Source organism: Cyprinodon tularosa, unplaced genomic scaffold, assembly GCF_016077235.1.
Source record: "Cyprinodon tularosa strain WSP-4 unplaced genomic scaffold, ASM1607723v1 ctg179, whole genome shotgun sequence".
Taxonomy (NCBI): Eukaryota; Metazoa; Chordata; class Actinopteri; order Cyprinodontiformes; family Cyprinodontidae; genus Cyprinodon; species Cyprinodon tularosa.
The window spans coordinates 904,142-923,466 of record NW_024038602.1 but is presented as its reverse complement, the minus strand read 5'-3'; the positions used below and the strand labels follow the sequence as shown (position 1 = coordinate 923,466).

The 19,325-nt window shown below is 36.2% G+C and overlaps 1 protein-coding gene across 4 annotated transcripts in view; it reads right to left on the bottom strand.

Annotated features, from left to right (window-relative positions):
• The window catches only part of LOC119781547 (nipped-B-like protein B), a 38,339-nt gene extending 24,943 nt beyond the window's left edge, over nucleotides 1-13,396 (bottom strand). Inside the window, exons 1-9 of one of the 4 annotated variants that reach the window (XM_038282051.1) lie at nucleotides 13,275-13,396; nucleotides 11,975-12,124; nucleotides 8,688-8,853; nucleotides 8,276-8,376; nucleotides 7,443-7,536; nucleotides 7,216-7,358; nucleotides 5,238-5,368; nucleotides 5,094-5,151; nucleotides 4,487-5,002 (exon numbers count right to left, since the gene is read on the bottom strand). In XM_038282051.1, the coding sequence (XP_038137979.1) occupies nucleotides 4,487-5,002; nucleotides 5,094-5,151; nucleotides 5,238-5,368; nucleotides 7,216-7,358; nucleotides 7,443-7,536; nucleotides 8,276-8,376; nucleotides 8,688-8,853; nucleotides 11,975-12,038 (1,273 nt within the window). In that variant the 5' untranslated portion in view covers nucleotides 12,039-12,124; nucleotides 13,275-13,396. Of the gene's footprint in view, nucleotides 1-4,486; nucleotides 5,003-5,093; nucleotides 5,152-5,237; nucleotides 5,369-7,215; nucleotides 7,359-7,442; nucleotides 7,537-8,275; nucleotides 8,377-8,687; nucleotides 8,854-11,974; nucleotides 12,125-12,270; nucleotides 12,735-12,808; nucleotides 12,948-12,988; nucleotides 13,248-13,274 lie in introns of those variants that run through there. The other 3 variants (XM_038282049.1, XM_038282050.1, XM_038282048.1) reach the window with 3 other exon arrangements.
• Nucleotides 13,397-19,325: the final 5,929 nt, after the last annotated feature.

Below are 19,325 nucleotides of genomic sequence, written 5' to 3'. Positions count from 1 at the left end.
GCCATTGTTGAGGCTCTAGGGAAGACTTGTGAACTAGACAGTAATAACACACCAATATGCTGCAGAAGGTGAACTTCCCAGCCACACGACTTTTAAAGTAAATTGCAAATTTACTAAAAAGATTTCATGCATTTAGCTCTAAACATTTTCCCTGACTACTTTCCATGTCCAAATGAGGAAAAGCTTCCCCAAAGCAAGACATCCACACTACCATGTATATCCCCAGGGATGGTGTGTTTTGAATGGTTTCAAGTGTTGAATATAGGCATGAAAGTTCAGTCTAGTTTTTATTTAAGCAGATCACCTTAATCCCAATAAAAGGTACATTGCTATAGCAGTTCTATGCACTGTAGCAAATTAGCTAAACTGCCAAAAAACTGGTGCTAACCAAACACCGCTTTACTGCTTAACATATAAGCAGGACAATAACTTTAGATTAGCACTACAGAGTTACTTCAACGTTTATTTTGAAATTATCTTTTGTGGTCCTTAATTACATAGAGCTGTGCCTAGAGCTGAGCTATTTTCCACTCAAGTCACAAATACTTCTAATCCTGATCACTTTACTATCACCAGGTGGTGTTAAATAATCTTTCTGTAAATGTTGGGTTTAGCTCTCATTTTCTGCTGCTGCTAGTAAGCTGATTAGGATCATCAAGAATCAGAGACACATCTTAAAGTCGTAGGGAAGTGGCTGTTCTAACGGTTGCAGTTCAGAATTCTCCCGAGTGGTGCCCGACTTTACACGAGTGAATAAAGTGAATGTGATTGGTTGTTTATCAAGGGGGCGGGATTGTTGTGGCGGAAGGTTCACAAGCAAGTTTGATTGTTGCCGGTTTGTCGGAAGCATCTTGCTAACCCGTTAGCAACTTAGTGCTAGTAGGTTCCCAATAGGTAATTACATTGGGACCAAGTAGCACTGAATTGGTGACTTAGAAATGACACTGTCAAGGAACGCGTTGAACAGCGGAAACATGCAAGAGGAGGAGAGTTTTGTGTCGGAGTTCATGGATGAGTCTCTTCTGTCACACATTTTTTATTTAGAGGAGGAAAGCAGGGACTATGTTGTTGAGAAAGAGGACACCAGGGCGGCAAAAGCCTTGTTCGGTGTAGAAGGCTTACAGCCGTACATGTTTTAGCCCTTGCCTGACAACGCTGCCAGTTCTGTTAGCTCTACGCCTGCCAAAGACACAGACGTCTATTCCTGTGAACACTGGGACGGAACTCAATGGTAAAGTAAGTGATTCTTATTTCTTATTTCAACCGTTGCGTATATTAGCTGCGACATACGAATCAAGATGCTATGACCGAAAAATAAATGATTGACAGATGACCGTTGATATATGATTGGCCGAATTTAGGTGTACAAGCTGACGTATAACTAACTGGGCAGCATAAAATAACGGGGAAAAAATACAGATTTTAAGACAGGATATTTATTAGATATAGAAATTTTCTAACATTTGGGACAATATCGTCTGATAAAGAATACATTTATATACATGTTTAAGCCAGAATGATTTTAACTTTAAATATGACTTCCCTACGACTTTGATATTAAAAGAGAATTCCTAAATCTAAATGTCAACATTGGATGATCTGTTTGTAGCAACACAGGGATAAATAACTGATTTGTGATTTATGACAGAATAGCATTGTTCAAGTTGTGAAAAGGTAAATAATTTTTTTTGTTGTGTCCTTCATTTTTTTTCTCACAAGTAATTAAGGTTCTGGTTAAGCAAAGACAATGACTGGGTGAACAAGCCCGCTATGTACCTTCCTAAAAGCGGTTGAATTTCTTTAAGGTAAAAGAGAAAATCAGTGTTAGTGCAATGCTAATCTAAGGTATTTGTACTGCTTTTATGTCATAAATTTAAAACTGAAAACTTAAAAACTAAATTTAAATACTAATGTAACTTAAAGGAAAAGTTAATAAAAAGTATTTAAAATCATGCATTATTTCTTTAATTTCAGTTTTAAATGAAGACAGAATTCTACCAAAAGTGCACCTCCCTAATAAATAATCATAAGAGCAGTTTTATTTCAAACAATGCATGTAAACTGATCTCCATGAACATTTTATACATTCTATGCTCAGAGATTCAATACCTTCAGTTCTCCTTCTCTGCGCTTGTGACTTGCTTTTAATGTGCTTGCAGGCTCACTCCTAGATGCCTGTTTCTGTGCAATTTAGTCCACTTTTGTCACTTTGAGGTTGGAACCAACTGGGGCTGAACAATTTTGCCAAAAATCTAAATTGCATTATTTTTTAATAAATTGAAATTTTATTATGATTTTCCTTTGCAGTAACTCCAAGCTTGTAGATGTTTCACACCAGGCTTTCGGTTTTTGAAAGCTTGCTTGCCCAGACTCCATTGTTGCAGGACTTTACTATAACCATTGTGTGAGAAACTGTTTATTTCTACAACTCTCTTTACCTTTCTGTATGCCGACAAACCAACTTCAAGTATTTAATTACAAACTTAAAGGGCCGGAGGAAGACATTTTGTGTCTTACTCTTGTTAATTATCGTGTGATTAAAAATCAGTGCCTCTGCAATTTGAAAATAGTTTTTTGTTAAATTGCGATTTTATTTCAAACGCAATTAATTACCCATTCATAGAACCAACCTGAGAATGTAAACTGCGGGAAAATTGGCTAATCTTTAGGTAATCATGCCTCCTGAGTCAGAACTGCTTTATACCTAGTTGCAGCTGGTAAGGTTAGCAAAGCATCTTCAGACTAATCGTACTCGTAAAGAGTTAAAAATTGGTTAAGTGAAGTCATTATTCATCGACTTAGATTAACACAGTAATGAATGTGTTCTGACAGCAGTAGCAACATGCTCTAAAATGATTAATTTTAAATTAGGAACTTTATATGAGCTACGCTAACATCAACTTTACTGTTTGTATTGAGGAAAGTGAGGCTTGAATTAACTATTGCTTATAGTTTAACACAGACATTCACATCTCTAATCAGTTTGCAGCGGCTGTTAAGCATTATTCTTTTGGGCTTATCATTGTGTTGCGAAAATTGTCAGTTGAAGACAGAGAGAAGTGATTAAAAGCTCTCTACATGTTTAACAACAGATGAACTCTAGCAAATAATTTCTAGTATTCAATAATATATTAATCTGAATCAAAATTAAACAAATGAATCTTGTAATGTTATTAAATTAAAGAGAGTTAATGGAGGCACACACAGCTGATGATGCTGTGTATGAATAAATTGCAGGGAGGGATCTATTCCAGTGCATGTTTCAAAGAAAAAAAGTGACGTTTAATATAATATTCAAATCCCACTTTTTAATTCAATCGATCTGTGAAAACTTTGCATATTTGTGACTCAATTTTAATGGGGAAACAGAGGAGACTCTCTGACTGCAGAGACAGGTTGCTGCTGATGTGTCTGACTTCCTGTCAATGTTTTTGAAGAGGGAGGCACTTGCTTGCTCACTGCTTGCTGAAGACAACCGGTGCTATCAGTTCTCACCAAGGTCTCAACACTGGAAAAAGTTGCTAGATTTTTTGCTTGTGCCTTATTTTATTAACAGTTTTCTAGAGTTTTCTGTACCACAGTATCCTGTTTCTTACACAAAAAAGCTAAAATGTTGCACAAGCAGCAACACTGAACGGCTCCAGTTTAGTGGAGTCCCTGATTGTTGGACTCGTGGTGAGAGCAAGGTGGGCTTCTATCAGTACCCTTCCATGAATAACGTAAATCAAGGAGAATGACCAAAACCATGCTCAGTGGAGAGTGCACCCTTGTGGTTTTTTTTTTGGTTTGAACCAAAAGCCCATAAAAAGAAAAAAAAGAGAAAAAAAAAACCTTCACTGTCTCGCATATTTCAAATGAGGCAAAATACATTTTTACATGAAAAAGTCAGATTCCTGAGTGATGGTACTTTTAAGGTTGCTGCTTTGGTGCCACATAATTACACATAGAGACATGCAAACAAACCCCTGAGTCAGAGGATGGGTGGGATGTTGGTCAGTATCGGCTTTGGATGGAACATCAATGTACGCCTCAACCAAATACTGCCTTTGAATTTCAACGTTGAGCCACAAAGCACTCACCTTCCACTAAAAGAGTGATGATAGAAAAAAATCTAGAACCTTTTCATAAAAAGTTGGATTTTAAAACCAGCTGATGCAGGGCTAAATAAAAAAACAAGTTAATTGTAAGCATATTAAGCTTTGTTAGCTACTCAGACACACAGCTAACTTTTTTTTAAAACAAACACATTTTACAAATTGTTGAGCTGTCTGTAGGAAATAGCTTTGGGTTTGTATTCCATTTAAATATCTTCATATATTTGACAGTATGTAGTCAGTGCGACTATGGGGAATACTAAAATATATTACAATTAATTGAAATTAAGTTTTAACCATTCCCCAATATTAACATAGAGCTCAGAGGTTGTAACGGGATAAGAGTGAAAAAGAAATCAAGGTATATATGCATTTGAAAAGGTGAATCTCACCTTTATCTTGGACCTCCTTAGAGCATCGCTCTTTCTCATTGGCTGATTCCATTCTTTCAATCTCAGCAAGTGCTTCAATCTCAGAGTCATCAAACACAATTCCACTGATGACTCCGGTCTCCTTGGTGTTTGGCTGTGCAGCAACTTGTTGACAGTTTGCTTCCTCGTTAACCTCTGACTTGTGCGAAAAATCTTGAGGAGAACTTGATGACTGAATATCATTGTTTAGAACAACCGTTTCATGATCTCCGTCCATAGGTGAGGTTGGGAGGAGTTCTTCAGAGCGGCCCATGTCTGGGATCTTCACTCGAGACAGTTTTAAAGTCAATCTGGCAGAGTCCTTAGATGGAGAGCTAACTATGTCATAGAAGACATTTTTGTCCATGTTCTCGTTTTCTTCTTTGCTCCTTTCTCGCTGCCTCTTTCTACGGTCGGCAGTGTTAAGGAGCAGGTCAGGTGCTGCAGCCTGTGGCACATCAAGTGATGGTGACTGCATGATGAGAGAAGGCCTGGGCTCTGCAGAAACAAATAGTAGTACAACGACGCATCAAATAATGACAGTTTCAGCTATTTTTAATGAACTGTTACTAGAAACTAAGGAGCATACTTTTTGGACTCTCTTCACAAACAGAGAATACGGCGGCTTTTATGGAAGAGTCATTCTCCTGCAGAAACACAAAATGTTTGTGGTTAGTTTTAACCATAACTGTGCTTATAACCTCTACAAAACAAACCGGAATTTCTGCATTACCTCATTTCCCAGTCTCTGAGCCACGTTTATGTACTCTTCATCCAAACCGGCTTTCGTATTATGGTTAGATGGATTACTTGACAGCTGTTCAGAGACTTTGTTGTCAAGAATTGTTCTCACACCACCGACAACTGAAGAAGATAGAGGAAAAAAAAAAGTTTTTATCCTGCCAATGCATGATGTGTTTCTGCTCTTTTTCTTACCACTGACGAGTTTACAATATCTAATGACGGCAAAGTTCAGTTGAATCATTTCAAGAGGCAACACTATACTAGAGGTCAATCAAATTATTGTGGCATTCATACCACGTAAATGGACGGGGACGGGTGTACTATTGGCTTCAAGAATCAGCCCCCAAAAATCGACAACATATCATGGATCAGTTAGACTGATGTCAAAATAACCAGCATCAACATTAAAAAAAAAAATGCCTTCTGTTGGTCTTTAATTTAGGGATGCACGATATAATCGGCCCCCTATCGGTATCGGCCTGTATCGGCCTTAAAACTGGACATCGGCCACCCCACCGATATTTAACCCGATATTTGATCAGCTTCTGAGTTTCTAAAGTCTAAAAAAAAATAGAAAATACTACTTCTTCTTCTTCCTCAAAAACTTTTTTTTTTACAGACTTAAAAACTTCTAAAGACGAGGTAAAAAATATTGATACATTAAAATATCACAATATCTTCATATGCTGATATATTGCAATTTAAAAACACCATATCAATCTCTTTTAGTAATTAAATATTGCTATATGTCATCGTTATGCTACGAAATCCCCCGAAAATTCACGAAATTTTGCCATATTTTTATATGTTGATATATTGACGCGGTATCGATCTATTTTACTAACAAAATCTCACAAGAATTTGCAAAATATCACGAGAGTTTGTAACAGAACGATGACATTTCACGAGATTTTGAAAGTAAAATAGATCGATACCGCGTTTTTAAAAATCAATTTGATATCAGCATATGAAAATATGTTTGAGTATATTATTTTTCATAGTGTCAGAAATGGATAACAAAACTGCTATTTTCAATGACTACTTATTTTTGTCCAGCTTTAACATCAGTATCGATATCGGTTATCGGCTACATGAGTTTTAAAATATCGGCATATCGGATATCGGCCAAAATCCCAATATCGTGCATCCCTACTTTAATTCTTACCTGACCAACTTAATATGATTTCAGTAACATAAAATACAATAAGTACGGAAGATATATCACATATATTTTTCTCTCTCGGAAGAATGAATGTCCTCTTTGGTTGTGTTTGGACTTGTCACCAAAATCGGTTTTAAATGGGCTGAGGCAGCTTCACGCAGACAACCCCTACATGTAATCTGGGAATGTCTAACTACATCCTGCGCTATATTTAAAAGCACCAATTTACTCCATATTTAAAGTCCTAGCTTTATCCATAATGGATATTTAAGGCCAAAGAATTAAGCCAATTAAGAGTTTACAAGTATATTAGTAAAACATGTAACTCTCGTGGAAACAATGCTGTTCAGATAAGTGAATTTGTTAGTCATCTAACAGAAAGTAGATCCATTGATGTCTTGTGTTGCTCAAATGAAAGTTGGCATGTTTACATGATAATCTGCAAGACGGACTTTAATACCAGGTGTTAGCACACCTACCTAAAGAGGCCTACTTGTTATGAGGTAAGTAATGGAAAGTTACAATGGAAACTATGAGAATCTTGTTTTTTTTTCAGGTTATGGCCGAATGTTTCAGTTTGTTTACTTTCTTTTTCAAAGTGACTCTAGTGTAACTTATCATGCAAATAATCTTCAGGAAAAGCGACACTTTTAAAGCTTCCTGAACAGGTTTTTAAACAATGAAACCGGCTGGTAAGCTGCAGAGATACATACATCGTATATATTAGGAATGTTCTAACAGACAGCAGGTTAGAACTTAACAAAATAAGGTTGTTATTTGTCCATTGCTTACACTTTGTACTCACCTTGTTGAGTCTGATGAGAGTAACTGGGTGGATTGTACTGAATGTAGTCTGCAGGACTCTGGGGGGTGTAGGGGCTAGGTATAGGACTGTTCTGCTGGGGTACAAACTGAGAAGCTGAGCCACACTGTGGGGACGTAAAGCATCTGTGAAAGAGGAAGAGTAATCTTAGCAAAATCGCTGGGGTCTCTGCCTCTTCATCATCTGACTGTAAGGTAACAGATCTTTACCCAGAGGGGCTTTGCTGATAGTTTGATGCTGGACTTCCATGCACTTGGTTCTGAGAAATCTTGTACTGCTGTATTAATGGTTGCTGTAATACACCTAAAAAATAAAAATAAAAAACAGAAGGTTAGAATATGTGATACTTTAGCTAAACCTAATTCACCAGCCCTGAAGATTTACTGGAAACCTAAATACATTTGCTAAATAACGTTGTTTTTAAATGCAATAACAAAAAATTCAGCTTTATATAATATTTAAGAAAACTATAATTCATAGAAATTTTTATATGTTCAGGCAAGCACTCCACTCCCTCTAAAAATGTTAGCAGGACAAACAACCATGCACAAACACGAATTCAAAGCTAAAGTGACAAAATCATCTAAAAATTGCACTTTATGTTTTTTTTTCTGCAGGTGGAACTTGAAGCAAAAAAAAAAAAGAATGAGGAACTTAGTTGAAAATAAAGTCATAGATTCAAAGAATTCAAAGATTCAAAAGATTTTGCTTGCAGTGTGTGGAGCTAAATCACAGCTTTACACAAACAATGGTTAAACTCTATAGCTACAGTATAACTAATAAAGATTGTGAGTACTATCTATCTGGTTTTTGCCAACATCACTTCTTTTATACAACTCCTAGTAACAGTGTTATTGTAGCCATTTCCTTTCATTAGAAAGCTTTTCTGTAAACACTTTCCGCCTACTTATTATATGGATGTTTCTGTTTTTTGGCAACATTCACCATCCAGCCCCTGTTATTATCACCCCTACTAAAGACGTGTATGGAAGTAAAAATATGTTTGTTATGCCTTATTTAACCTAATATTGAGTTAGCATACTTTTGTCCCTGAAGATCCTGGGGTTCCTGGACAGCAAAGTTTGGAGAAGTATTGGCATGTCACCCTCAGGTTCATCATTTCCCAGGTTGTCCTTTAGCTCTCTGAAAAATAAATAGAGATCACAGCATGTCATTTAAAGACAGTGACTGTTTTTCACACCTTACAATATCCAATTCGGATACACAAGAGGTAGTGAGTCTAATAAAGCTGAGTCTTTTATGTGATCAATTCACTTATAACAATAACAACCACTTTTGACTGTATAAACTACCACTGATGACAATACTAACACCTGTTTTGCCTGCGTTATTCTTTTAAAAAGCAAATTATTAGCCAGAAAGGCTTAGCAAACTTAATTAGAATATCTATTTTAATGGTTTCTGTGTCTTATAATAAGAGGAACAGTGCTTACATATGTTCAGTGGAGACCTGGTTAAGGCTATGGGCCAGCTGAGTCACCAGATTCTCGTCTCGACACACCAACAAGCTGCTGACCTCGTCGGAGATCCTTCCATTGTAAAGCAGGCTCTTAGCAGTGGTGGCCGGAAGAGGGGAGGGCAAAGGCAGCTGGTTCAACACTAAAGCATAAATGAAAGGAAAAATAGAGGAAGAAGTCATCAAACAAACCTTTCTTTTAAGATCTGGGTAGGAAATGCGTCCACTCATAAGAACTGTAATTACATTCCACTTAGAAATGAGATCAAAGCGATGATTAACGTCAGTGATTTCTGGAGATTTTAATGTAATTTCAGGGCATCTCTTAGGTTCAGAAGATTCTGCTTTAGACCATTATGTCATTTCTAGGTCAGTCTGAGTCCTATAATAACCTAAGCCGTTTTTAACGATTGAAACTCAAAAATGAAGTTTGTAGAATATTATATTGTCAACTCAGGGGATTCTGGCAAAGTCATGCTGGTCAGCTGGTTTTCTATTGACGTGACAAAACATTTTCATAGTACTGTTTGAAAAAACCATTATATATGACGGAGTATTAGGGCCAGGCTAGAGATTTTTTTTCTTATTTCGAGAATAAAGTCGTAATATTATGGGAATAAAGTCATAAAATTACGAGAATAAAGTCGTAACATTACAAGGATAACGTAACATTACGAGAATAAAGTCCTTATATTACGAGAATAAAGTAACGTTACGAGAATAAAGTGCTAATATTAAGAGAATAAAGTTGTATTTTACATCAACTCTTACAATAAACACTTTCTTCCCTAAAATGAGGAATGTGGAGCATCATGTAAAGTTATACTTTGGCATCAGTTTGAAAAATAAGGAAATCTTTTAGCACACCAGCATCAAATTGTTCGGTGCTGCTGGTCGGCGGTCATATGCTGGTCTTAGCTCGAATCTTTCTTTCTGAAACGGGTTGTGGTATGACTTCATTCTCGCTATTTTTCAACTTTATTCTCCTAATATTATGACTTTTATCTTGCAATTTTACAATTGTATTCTCATAATATTACAACATTATTTTCGAAATAAAAATAATAATTAAATAACTCTCTTGCCTGGCCATGATACTAAATTGTACCAATGTTTCCATTGATTAATACTTTGTAATAAATACATGAATAAAGCACAGTCATACTCAGTTTTGCCCCCGCTGTATTTTTAAATACGCAGTAGAGCTATTTAAAGGTAGTAGAGGACATGTACCTGTATATAAAAAACGCGCCCTATAGTCCGGTGCGCCTTATGTGTGTGTTAAATACAGAAATGGGACACATAACTGAGAGTGCGCCTTTTAGTACGGTGCGCCTTATGGTCGTGAAAATACGGTAATTATAAGAGTCTGCTTTTGCCTTACTTTTACATTTCCAATCTTACAAACATTGGAATTTTGGCTAATATATATGTATTGATATATATATATTGGTAAAATAACTAATGTCCTCTTTTATTTTAAGGCCAATACCAGCTAGTGCCGATAACATGCTGATAATATTGTGCATCCCTGCTTTAAAAGGAGGGATGCACAATATTATCAGCATGTTGGTCTATATACGCTATGGCTGGGTAAAAAAAACAATTTACCGTAATTTTCGGACTATAAGAAGCGCCTGAATAGAAGCCGCAGAAGCTAAATTGCATGATTTGTACATATACAAGCTGCACCGGACTATAAGCTGCAGGTTTTTTATGTTAAACACAAACTATCTTGCGCTCGCAATGTCTGTCTTTCTCGTTGTTGTTATGTCTCGTACCACTCGCGGTAGAAGTCTGCTTTCGGAGGACCTCCGCATTCCCGAGCGTGTGGCTACCGTACTTGTGTGTTGAAGCAAATGTGACGTCAACATGGCGGATGGTAAAATCCATAGATTTAGGTATTTCCCATAGTGGCTGTTAGCTGTAAAAGTCCATAGATAAGCCGCATTGTTATATAAGCCGCAAGATCGAAAAATGGGGAAAAAGTCGCGGCTTATATTGCAAATATTACGGTAATCAATTTTGAATCAATTCCTTTACATTTTTGCAAAATCGATGTCTAGGGAATGAGATTGATTAGTTTTATAGTGACCTACGTGACGTCCACATTCAAATGAGCAGGAAAGATGCACTCAAGATTACTTCAAGCCAGACAGCTGCAAATATAGCCAATAGGTTGACTGAATACATTAACACATGGGGGCTGGCCAGCAAAAACCCCGTCGTTGTTACAGACAACGCTGCAAATATGGTTTGTGCAGTGAAGTTAATGCAGCTCATGCATGATGCTTCACTTTTTCACTTTTCACAAACAAGTTTGCACTTTTCAGACAGTTTTGTTTGCACTTTGTGTTTAATGTGACAGGAAAAAATAAAATACATGAGTATTTGAAACACAGTTGAACCGCTTTCATTATTGTAAAAATAGATCAAATCAAAATTAATCGATTTAGAACTGTATGAGTCAAAATCGAATCGATTCAGGACTTTGGAGAAAATACCCAGCCCTAATATACGATCATTAATTTTTTTTACTCTGACTTTAAATAGATGAAAGGTAAGTTTCATGATTAGTTTTGTTGGTAGTTTTGTTAAAAAGCCTAAATGCTGGGCAATAGATTCCATCTGAAAAGACTGTCCACAGCCCTGCATCATAAGCCTTATATAACATCATAAGGCACTGTTTTTTGTTTTTTTATTAAACTACAACATAAATTATGTTCAATTTGTTGCCATGGTATGTGCAAAAAAAGAAGAAAAAATATAAATTACAGAAGCAACATATGTAAGAACACCAATGAATAATAAGTAAGAAAGAAAATTCAGCTTTACATTCTTTCTTTTAGCAGCATGACAAAAAAAACATCAGATCACAGAATATATGTATGTTATCCCCTTTTAATTATATATATAATTTATCTAAATGTATATATTTAATATGATTTTAAAAGCTTATAACACATTTTACATGTATTATTTCAATAAACAATAATTTTCAACTAATCATCATGTCAGGGTAAATAGGAAAACAAAAATATCTGCAAGTATAAATGTGTCTTTTTATCAATTTGATCCAGACTTCATCAGTACATCGTCTATCTTCAACATCTGTCTGCAATAAAATCCTAGGCTCTGATGAGCTTCAGCTACTATTTAGCATCTTATATTTCCAGCTATGCATTCTTCAGCGTCATCCCCTCATAAATATATCTCTGGTTAGAGCGTGCATGGAGCATTTAGAAGGAACAATGTTGCACTTACAGTCAGTTAGGCTAGCAATTCCAGCAAGAGTAGTGATGGGAACATGAGGCATATCACCATTCATGCTGAAGATGAGGTCAAGAGGTCGTGTCAATGCACAGGCAGCTCAGTGTCACCAATCTCTTCCTAATCGTCACATCTCCAAAAGAGCTGCAAAGACAGAAAGGTGGCAATTGAAAATTCATCCTCTACAAAATGCAACACTGTTCCTTTGCTTTTTATTATTAATAATAATAATAATAATATGATCTAGTTAAATAGTACAACAACAACAAAAAAAAATATCTGATTATTACCAAGGTGTAGTGTCACTGTAATTGATATTTCAGGCCCCACAGCAAGCATAGAAAGCACCTTATCAGGTATTGATTGAAGATTTAATTCAAAATAAGCACATTGTCCTATGATCCTATTTGCATTCGCCCTAAATATATCCTGTATTTGTTGATCGACCATGAAGAATAGTGGCTCTTCACTGACCGGAGATGCGGGTAATGATCCAATTAGTGGTCAAAAAAAAGTTTGCATAAATCTGCTTGTGTGCGTTCCTAAACCTCCAACCAAAAATTAAAAAAAGCACTTACTTTACAGAGTTTCTATATTTATTTTACCAGCACAACCTCTACTCAAACTGTAAGCACAAGCGGCTGTGATAAACCTTTAATCTGTTAGCTAGTTATATCTCATTTTCTCTCTTTTGTTGTCGTGTCAAGATTCCCTGAGTGCCCCAAAAACCACAACAGCGACATTAGCTTATCTAGATATCAAGCGTTCATGTTTTTATTACAACATTTGTGTCTTTTGAGGCAAATGTTACAAGTCAAGAGCACTGACCGTTTGAGAAAGTGAGCGAAATCAACTGGCGGTTAGCCGGCTAGCAACAACTGGAGATGTAGCTAATGTATGCTAGCTGGCTAGGAGTAGCTCATCGAGTGCGCATCAAAGCCGCTTAGCCGCGGTTTCATTATTAATCTTCGCTATTTTATCCCACACCGGTTACAACGTCCAACTCACGATAACTACGGCCTTCGTTGGTGGGTCTCTACCTTCCCAAAGTGGACCTCGGACTTGCCTAAAGGAAGCGTAACCCCGACCCGACGCTAAGGAGGCAGGCAGGGGTACAAAGCAGCAAAGACCCCATCACAAATCAGAATTATACCCCCCCTTTGGACAATTCTGTTAATGTTCACCCCCCCACTCCACGTTTGTCTGCCGGGTCTGGCCACCAAGCAACACATAAAGGAGGGTGAAAAAAACGAGTCGGAAAATAGAATGTTGCTCTCGGATGTAGCTTATTTACCTCTGGATGTGATGAGAAAGAGAAGTGGTTCTGGTGGAGGAGGAGGAGCAGCAGGAGTAGGATGGCAGCTGGAGCAGGAGAGGAGTCTCTAGCTCCCTCTCCGTCCTACTGTTCAAACAGCTCCTCCGTGTTAATAGCTGCACAGCGACACAGTAACAACTATGAGGGCTGGGATTTTTTTTTTATTACTTACATTCTCACGGTTTACTTATCTACTTAAAGGCGGAATAAAAAGCTTTGATTTAGGCCCCGCTTTTTGAATCAAGTCTCATTGAGATTGTCACTTTTTTTATGGATTATAAAAGGTTTAAAACTTTCCATCTTTTGATTCACTTATGCATAATGGCATAAATATGGAAGGCAAAAACTGCATATATTTAGGAGCCCCGTTAAGAACACTTATTGCAGACGTAATAGGGCAAAAAAATAAATTCCCGCTACATACATCTGATTCGGATCATAGTGACCGGACCGTATTTATACCCCAACACATTCCAGATTTCAAGATCATGGTGAGACGTTTAAACGACAGTGGTACTTTTAATTACTATGTTAATAAATATGTATAGTTCATTTAACGGTTGAAAAAAAAATACACTCATAAGATCTTAAAAGAACGATGTCTTTGAGTATTTTATTTTTACAACTTGGAATTATGGGTAATTCAGAGCGTAGATTAATATAAAATGTGTTAGAGATGATGGATATAAAAAAAGAGGTACTCCATAAAAAGGAAAGAAGAGCTGCTGGAAGAACGAAAAAAAACTTCCAAATGGGGGGGAATGGGGTGTTGTACTTCATATGGGGCCCCACTCAGATAATGTTGCTTATGGGCCTATTGTGGTGTCCATACGCCATTGCTCATGCATAAAGCATGAATTGCCCCTAAAGTTTTGCACGCATGGCCACGTTTAAATCTATTTTATCAGAATTGTAAGTAAAAAAAATGGTGCAATGGTGCAAAATTATGCAGCAAAGAAAAATTAATAATAATTTCAGTCTGATGGGTTCTATAGATCAGCTTTGTATGTTTGCCCCTTTCTTCCATATTGAGGTCAAGCACAGAGGCGTAGCTTGAAATTTTCATAAGGGTGGCCAAGCATTAACCAATGTACCCTGAGAGGTGGCCAAAAGTGGATAGGCGCCAGAACCTTAGGGTCAATCTACACTGTTCCAACAGGAAAGTTAATGAGCGCAATGTTCATATTTGCTAAATAAAGACTAACTATATTTTCCTACAGCCTTTCATAACAAATAGACGCACACATTTCAACATCTGTGCTTTCTAGATTAAAAGTATAGTGGAAACAATTCTTTCAGGTTAGAGTTCTGGGGTGAACACATTTCCTTTGTCATTACTTGCCTACTTGCATCAATAATCATTATGCATAAAGTTGACATTTACAAGTACTAATATCTACATAAATTGATTATTTATTATGTTTTTACTAGAATAGTTAATCTATGATTTCACTGAAGACTCCTAGAGGATTTGCAGAGACACATATTTTTCTCTTTACCCCATATAACACAAAATCTAGTTCTGAAAAGAGAGCAAGAATTCTGTACTTATCATCTTTAATATTAGTACATTGATGTGCATAATTAAGAACAGTGTCAATTAACTGTTAATATATGAGAAAATGTAAAATGTTTTGAATATTCCACTTTAGAATATTACTGCTGTCAACATCGGTATTAGAAGGGGAAAAATGGTAAGGGTGGCCTCAGGGGTGGCCATGGCCCACCTTAGCCAATCATTGGCCACCCCTGAGGCCACCCTTACCATCTAGCTCCGCCCCTGGTCCAGCATGATTAGACTGTTTAGATTTATTAAGTTTTGGCACAGGTGAAACAAATATTGAAATAAAATGTGAACTTTGACTGAGAAATTGTGTTATATGAACTATACTTTAATTTAAACAGGAGTCTGAAAGCTAAAGTAATCCCATGGATTACTCTTTGGAGCCTCTGTAATGGTAATATCCGTCCAAAAAAAAAAAAAAACAATGGGCATTAGGTGTTAAGGTAAGGGAAAAAGCTAGGTTTTCCTATAGTTTTTCATGCAATATATGCATTATAATATCCCTAACAACTTGAAATGTAACTGCAAAAAATATTCTTTAAAGTCACAAAATATCTCTGAATGCATCCCTTTTAAAATACATATTAGTAAATATATCTTCTGTATAGGGCAGATTTATGTAGCACATGGTTTTGGACATATTCTCCCACCTCAGCTGTGTTGTCTGATATTAATGCTCTGCTTGACCAGCCTGTGTAGGCAGCCAGACAGATCTAGTTGTTCCATGGTTTTCACATTTGGAACCAAAGTGCATAGTGATATTTTCCTGAGGTTGTTTGACTAAATATTTTCTGACAAACTTGCAAAGCATTCATAAAATATTTGCATTTATGCTTTTAATATATAAAAAAATCAGATTCTCAAATTAGATGTTATCTGGGGGCAGTTGGTTTGCATAGAATTTATTTAGGAATACTGCTGTTATTAGAGACAGAAAACAAAAGTATGCCACACTTTACAGCTGTTTATATATGAGGGCTTAGGCCACAAGAGAAAATATTTAATACAATCTGCTAAAATTGATGAACTTAGCTTTTTTTCCAATTTAAATTGGAGTAACCTTTAATTGATATTTTAATTAATTACATTGAACTAAATTTGATATTTCACAAGTTTGTAACAATGTCCTTACTAGAGCATTTTTGTCACTACTTTTATGAAAATCAATAAATAATTGGGAATGATTTGATGAATTCTTCATATTTAGTTCATCCTTTAGTCTACCTTTGTGTCTAGAAAATATTCTTAGGAATTACGCAATAATAAACAATTTTATCTCTGTTTGTTCAGTTAAAATACATGAGAACTGCAGATAAAAAGCAATAAATGACAAACGTCTCCAAGCTGGACTTGAAGAGCCCATATGTCAAAGCTGCAAATTTTGATGCGTTTTCTGTTTAACAGATTTGATTAAGATTTAAAATAAAAACATCAAGCATTTAGAGTTAGACCACTGTCTCACAGTCACAGCCTAAGTATAAATACTTGATGCTTTTATTTTAAAAACAGCAAGTATTGTTCTGATTAACAAACACATTTTTGAGAATACAGCACTGATGTTTTAATTTCTAACAAGAAAGCCATTAGACTTTTACAGTCATAAAACAGGCATTTTATCAAACCAGAAGGATATGCACACAAAAGGAATGTAAATAACTCGCAACACTTTTTATTAGTTTAATTGCTTCCAGCTAATTATAAATATTTGCTGTGATTTCCTAATAGACAGGCATAAAAACAGCTTTGTGATCTCCAAGATAAAACTGCAGCGTGTTCAGGTCAAAGTGTGTTTCTGGCTAAATAAAAAAAAGAAAGGTTATGAGCGCCATCTTGTGGGGGAAATTAAACAGTGCAAGCCATTTTTGTCCTTGTTCATCGGTCTCCTCCCACTGATTTGGTCTGTTTAAAATGTAAAGACATGGCGAAGAGCGTTTCATTATTACCTGGAAATGCTTAGATAAGATGTCATACAATCACAAAATAAATCTTTTTTGTTGTTGTTGTTTTTTTCCCCTTTTTTCAATAGTGTGTGACTACTGCTTTATTGAGTGATTGCTTGATTTATTGTCTTTAGTAATCTCACAATCGTGGGCGGTTCTAAAAAAGGGGCCAACGGGGGCCAGTGCCCCTGTAGATCATGTCCTGTCCCCTAATATGGCCCCTGTACTGAAGACATAATAGCCTACTCAAAGAAATTGTAATGATAATATGCGCTGGAACAAACATAGTTACTGATAGGTCCTTTGGATCTTTTTTCTTTACAAATTCTGTTTTTTCTAATTATTTAAAAGCAATAAGCTGATAGCTTCACTGGTATTGAGATAGGATCCCAGTTTTCTTCTGCTAAATGTTTTTTTTTTTTTTTTTCAAAACAAATTGCTCAAATTTTTACAGCTGAATTTATCAGTTTTTCTTGAGTTCTAATTCAGATTTGATAGAAAACTGTAATTTTACCTTAAATTATGACAAAAATACGTTAAATTCCTAAATTATGAATGTATATTGACCTAATAAGGCATTTTAATTAAACCTATTGAATAGAAATTTCACTTTATGCAGCTATCTTAATATATTTGAATGCCTGGCCCTGTTTTTTATTTCATGCTTTTCTGTGCCCCCATGAAAACAAGCTGGCCCTCTCCTGGCCCCCTAGTAGCCTACATTTGGTCTAGAACCGCCACTGCTCACAATGGAGAAATTTTTTTTTTAAGCAGGATTATTATACATGGTTGTTGCAAAGGATATTTACATGGGTATTTATATAGGTGGGTATTTATCTATATAACTATTGCATTGGGTATCAAATATAAAGAAACAGGTAATCAACCGCTGCTCCCCAAGGGGATGGATTAAATAGAGTAAGACATGAAATTATGTTGAAAGCTGTCAAGAAGTACTTGCATTCTTTATTTATGCAAACTACAGATACCTGTGTAAGAAAAACAATAAAAAAAAAACTGGTAAAAGTACAAGCAGCCTAGCAATTGAACTCCTTCTCTTAAGCTAAAGCTCAAAATTACAGGTTCCTGTATCGTACAAAAATAAAATTAGTTTTTTTTTTTTTACCTTAAATGATAGAGTAACTTTTAAAACTGCAGTTTTATGCACAGAAAATGAGTTAATATTCCTCTTTGCTCACTGTGATGGTATACAGAAGATAAAACATCCTAATGTGGTCAGAATTTTTGGACAGATTATCTGTACGCTCTTGACTTTCCCTTTGTTGCTATTGCATCATGTCATTATGTGAATCCCTTTTATTTTCCCACAATGGGGAATTTCACTCCCTGCATTTAACCCATCCCCTTGGGGAGCAGTGGGCTGCCATTGTGCAGTGCCCAGGGAGCAGTGTGGGGTTAAGGGTTTTGCTCAGGAACCCAGAGTGGAGGCTGTGGGGATCAAACCGGGTACTTGCAACATCTCAGAGCACAAGCACAGTGCTCTAATCACTAGGCCAACACTCCCCATAGCTAAAACAAATGCATTATCAGTGTTTATAAAAATAAGTATGGAAAAAATGAGGAGTCAAAAGTCGTATTTGTGTTCAAATGTAATGAATAAAAAGTAACGAGTCTCCAGAAAAATGCATTTCGATACAGATACTGAAAGGTTTTATACAACATTGCTTGACACCTCTTTTTTTATGTTTCTCTGTATTGTCACACTTAATAAAAGTGGTCAGAATGGATGCATATGTGCATTTAATAATGTGGGCTTTTAGACTTGTCATTTTGTATACACGGTGAGTTTATTTATTTTTTTTTAGCAACAGCTTAGCACTGAAAAGCACAATAAATCGCAGAAGTGATTAAAATGTAAAAATGTAGTGCAAAAATACACATATAGATATGGTGCAAAATGCAGTTAAAGACATTATAGTTGAGTTCTAATTTGTATTTTCGCCATGTAAAACAAGTATGGTGTTATCAGTGTGATGCACAGTTTCGATTTGTGACTTGATTATAGTTTTTCAGTAGTTCAACAGTCTGATGGCATAGAGGGGAAAAGCTGTTGCAGAACCTGCAGGTCTTGCATCAAATGTTGCAAAGTGTCTTCCCAGACGGCAGCAGGGAGAACAGTCCATGGTGAGGGTGTGAGGGGTCATTGATGATGTTACGGGCCACGGACATGCAGCGCTGGGATGACATGTCTGTTATGGAGGGGAGAGGAGCCCCGATGATCCTCATCCTTTTATCATTCTGCCAACATATAACTTTAACAAATTATGTTAATGTCTTATTGTGATTTCAGAATCAGTGTTAATCTGAGGTCTTTACAAGCAGAGCTCTAGTCTTTCAATCTCATTTAATTAGCAATGCTTTTGTTTGTATTTTGATTACATGCAAGCATGTCATCAATTTGCTGCGCTGCATGGATTGTTTTCTTCACTGAATTTTATTTAAAAGTTGCTGCATTTCCTATGTTAATTTATTTTGTTCTAAAGAGCTGAAATTATGATGAGAAAC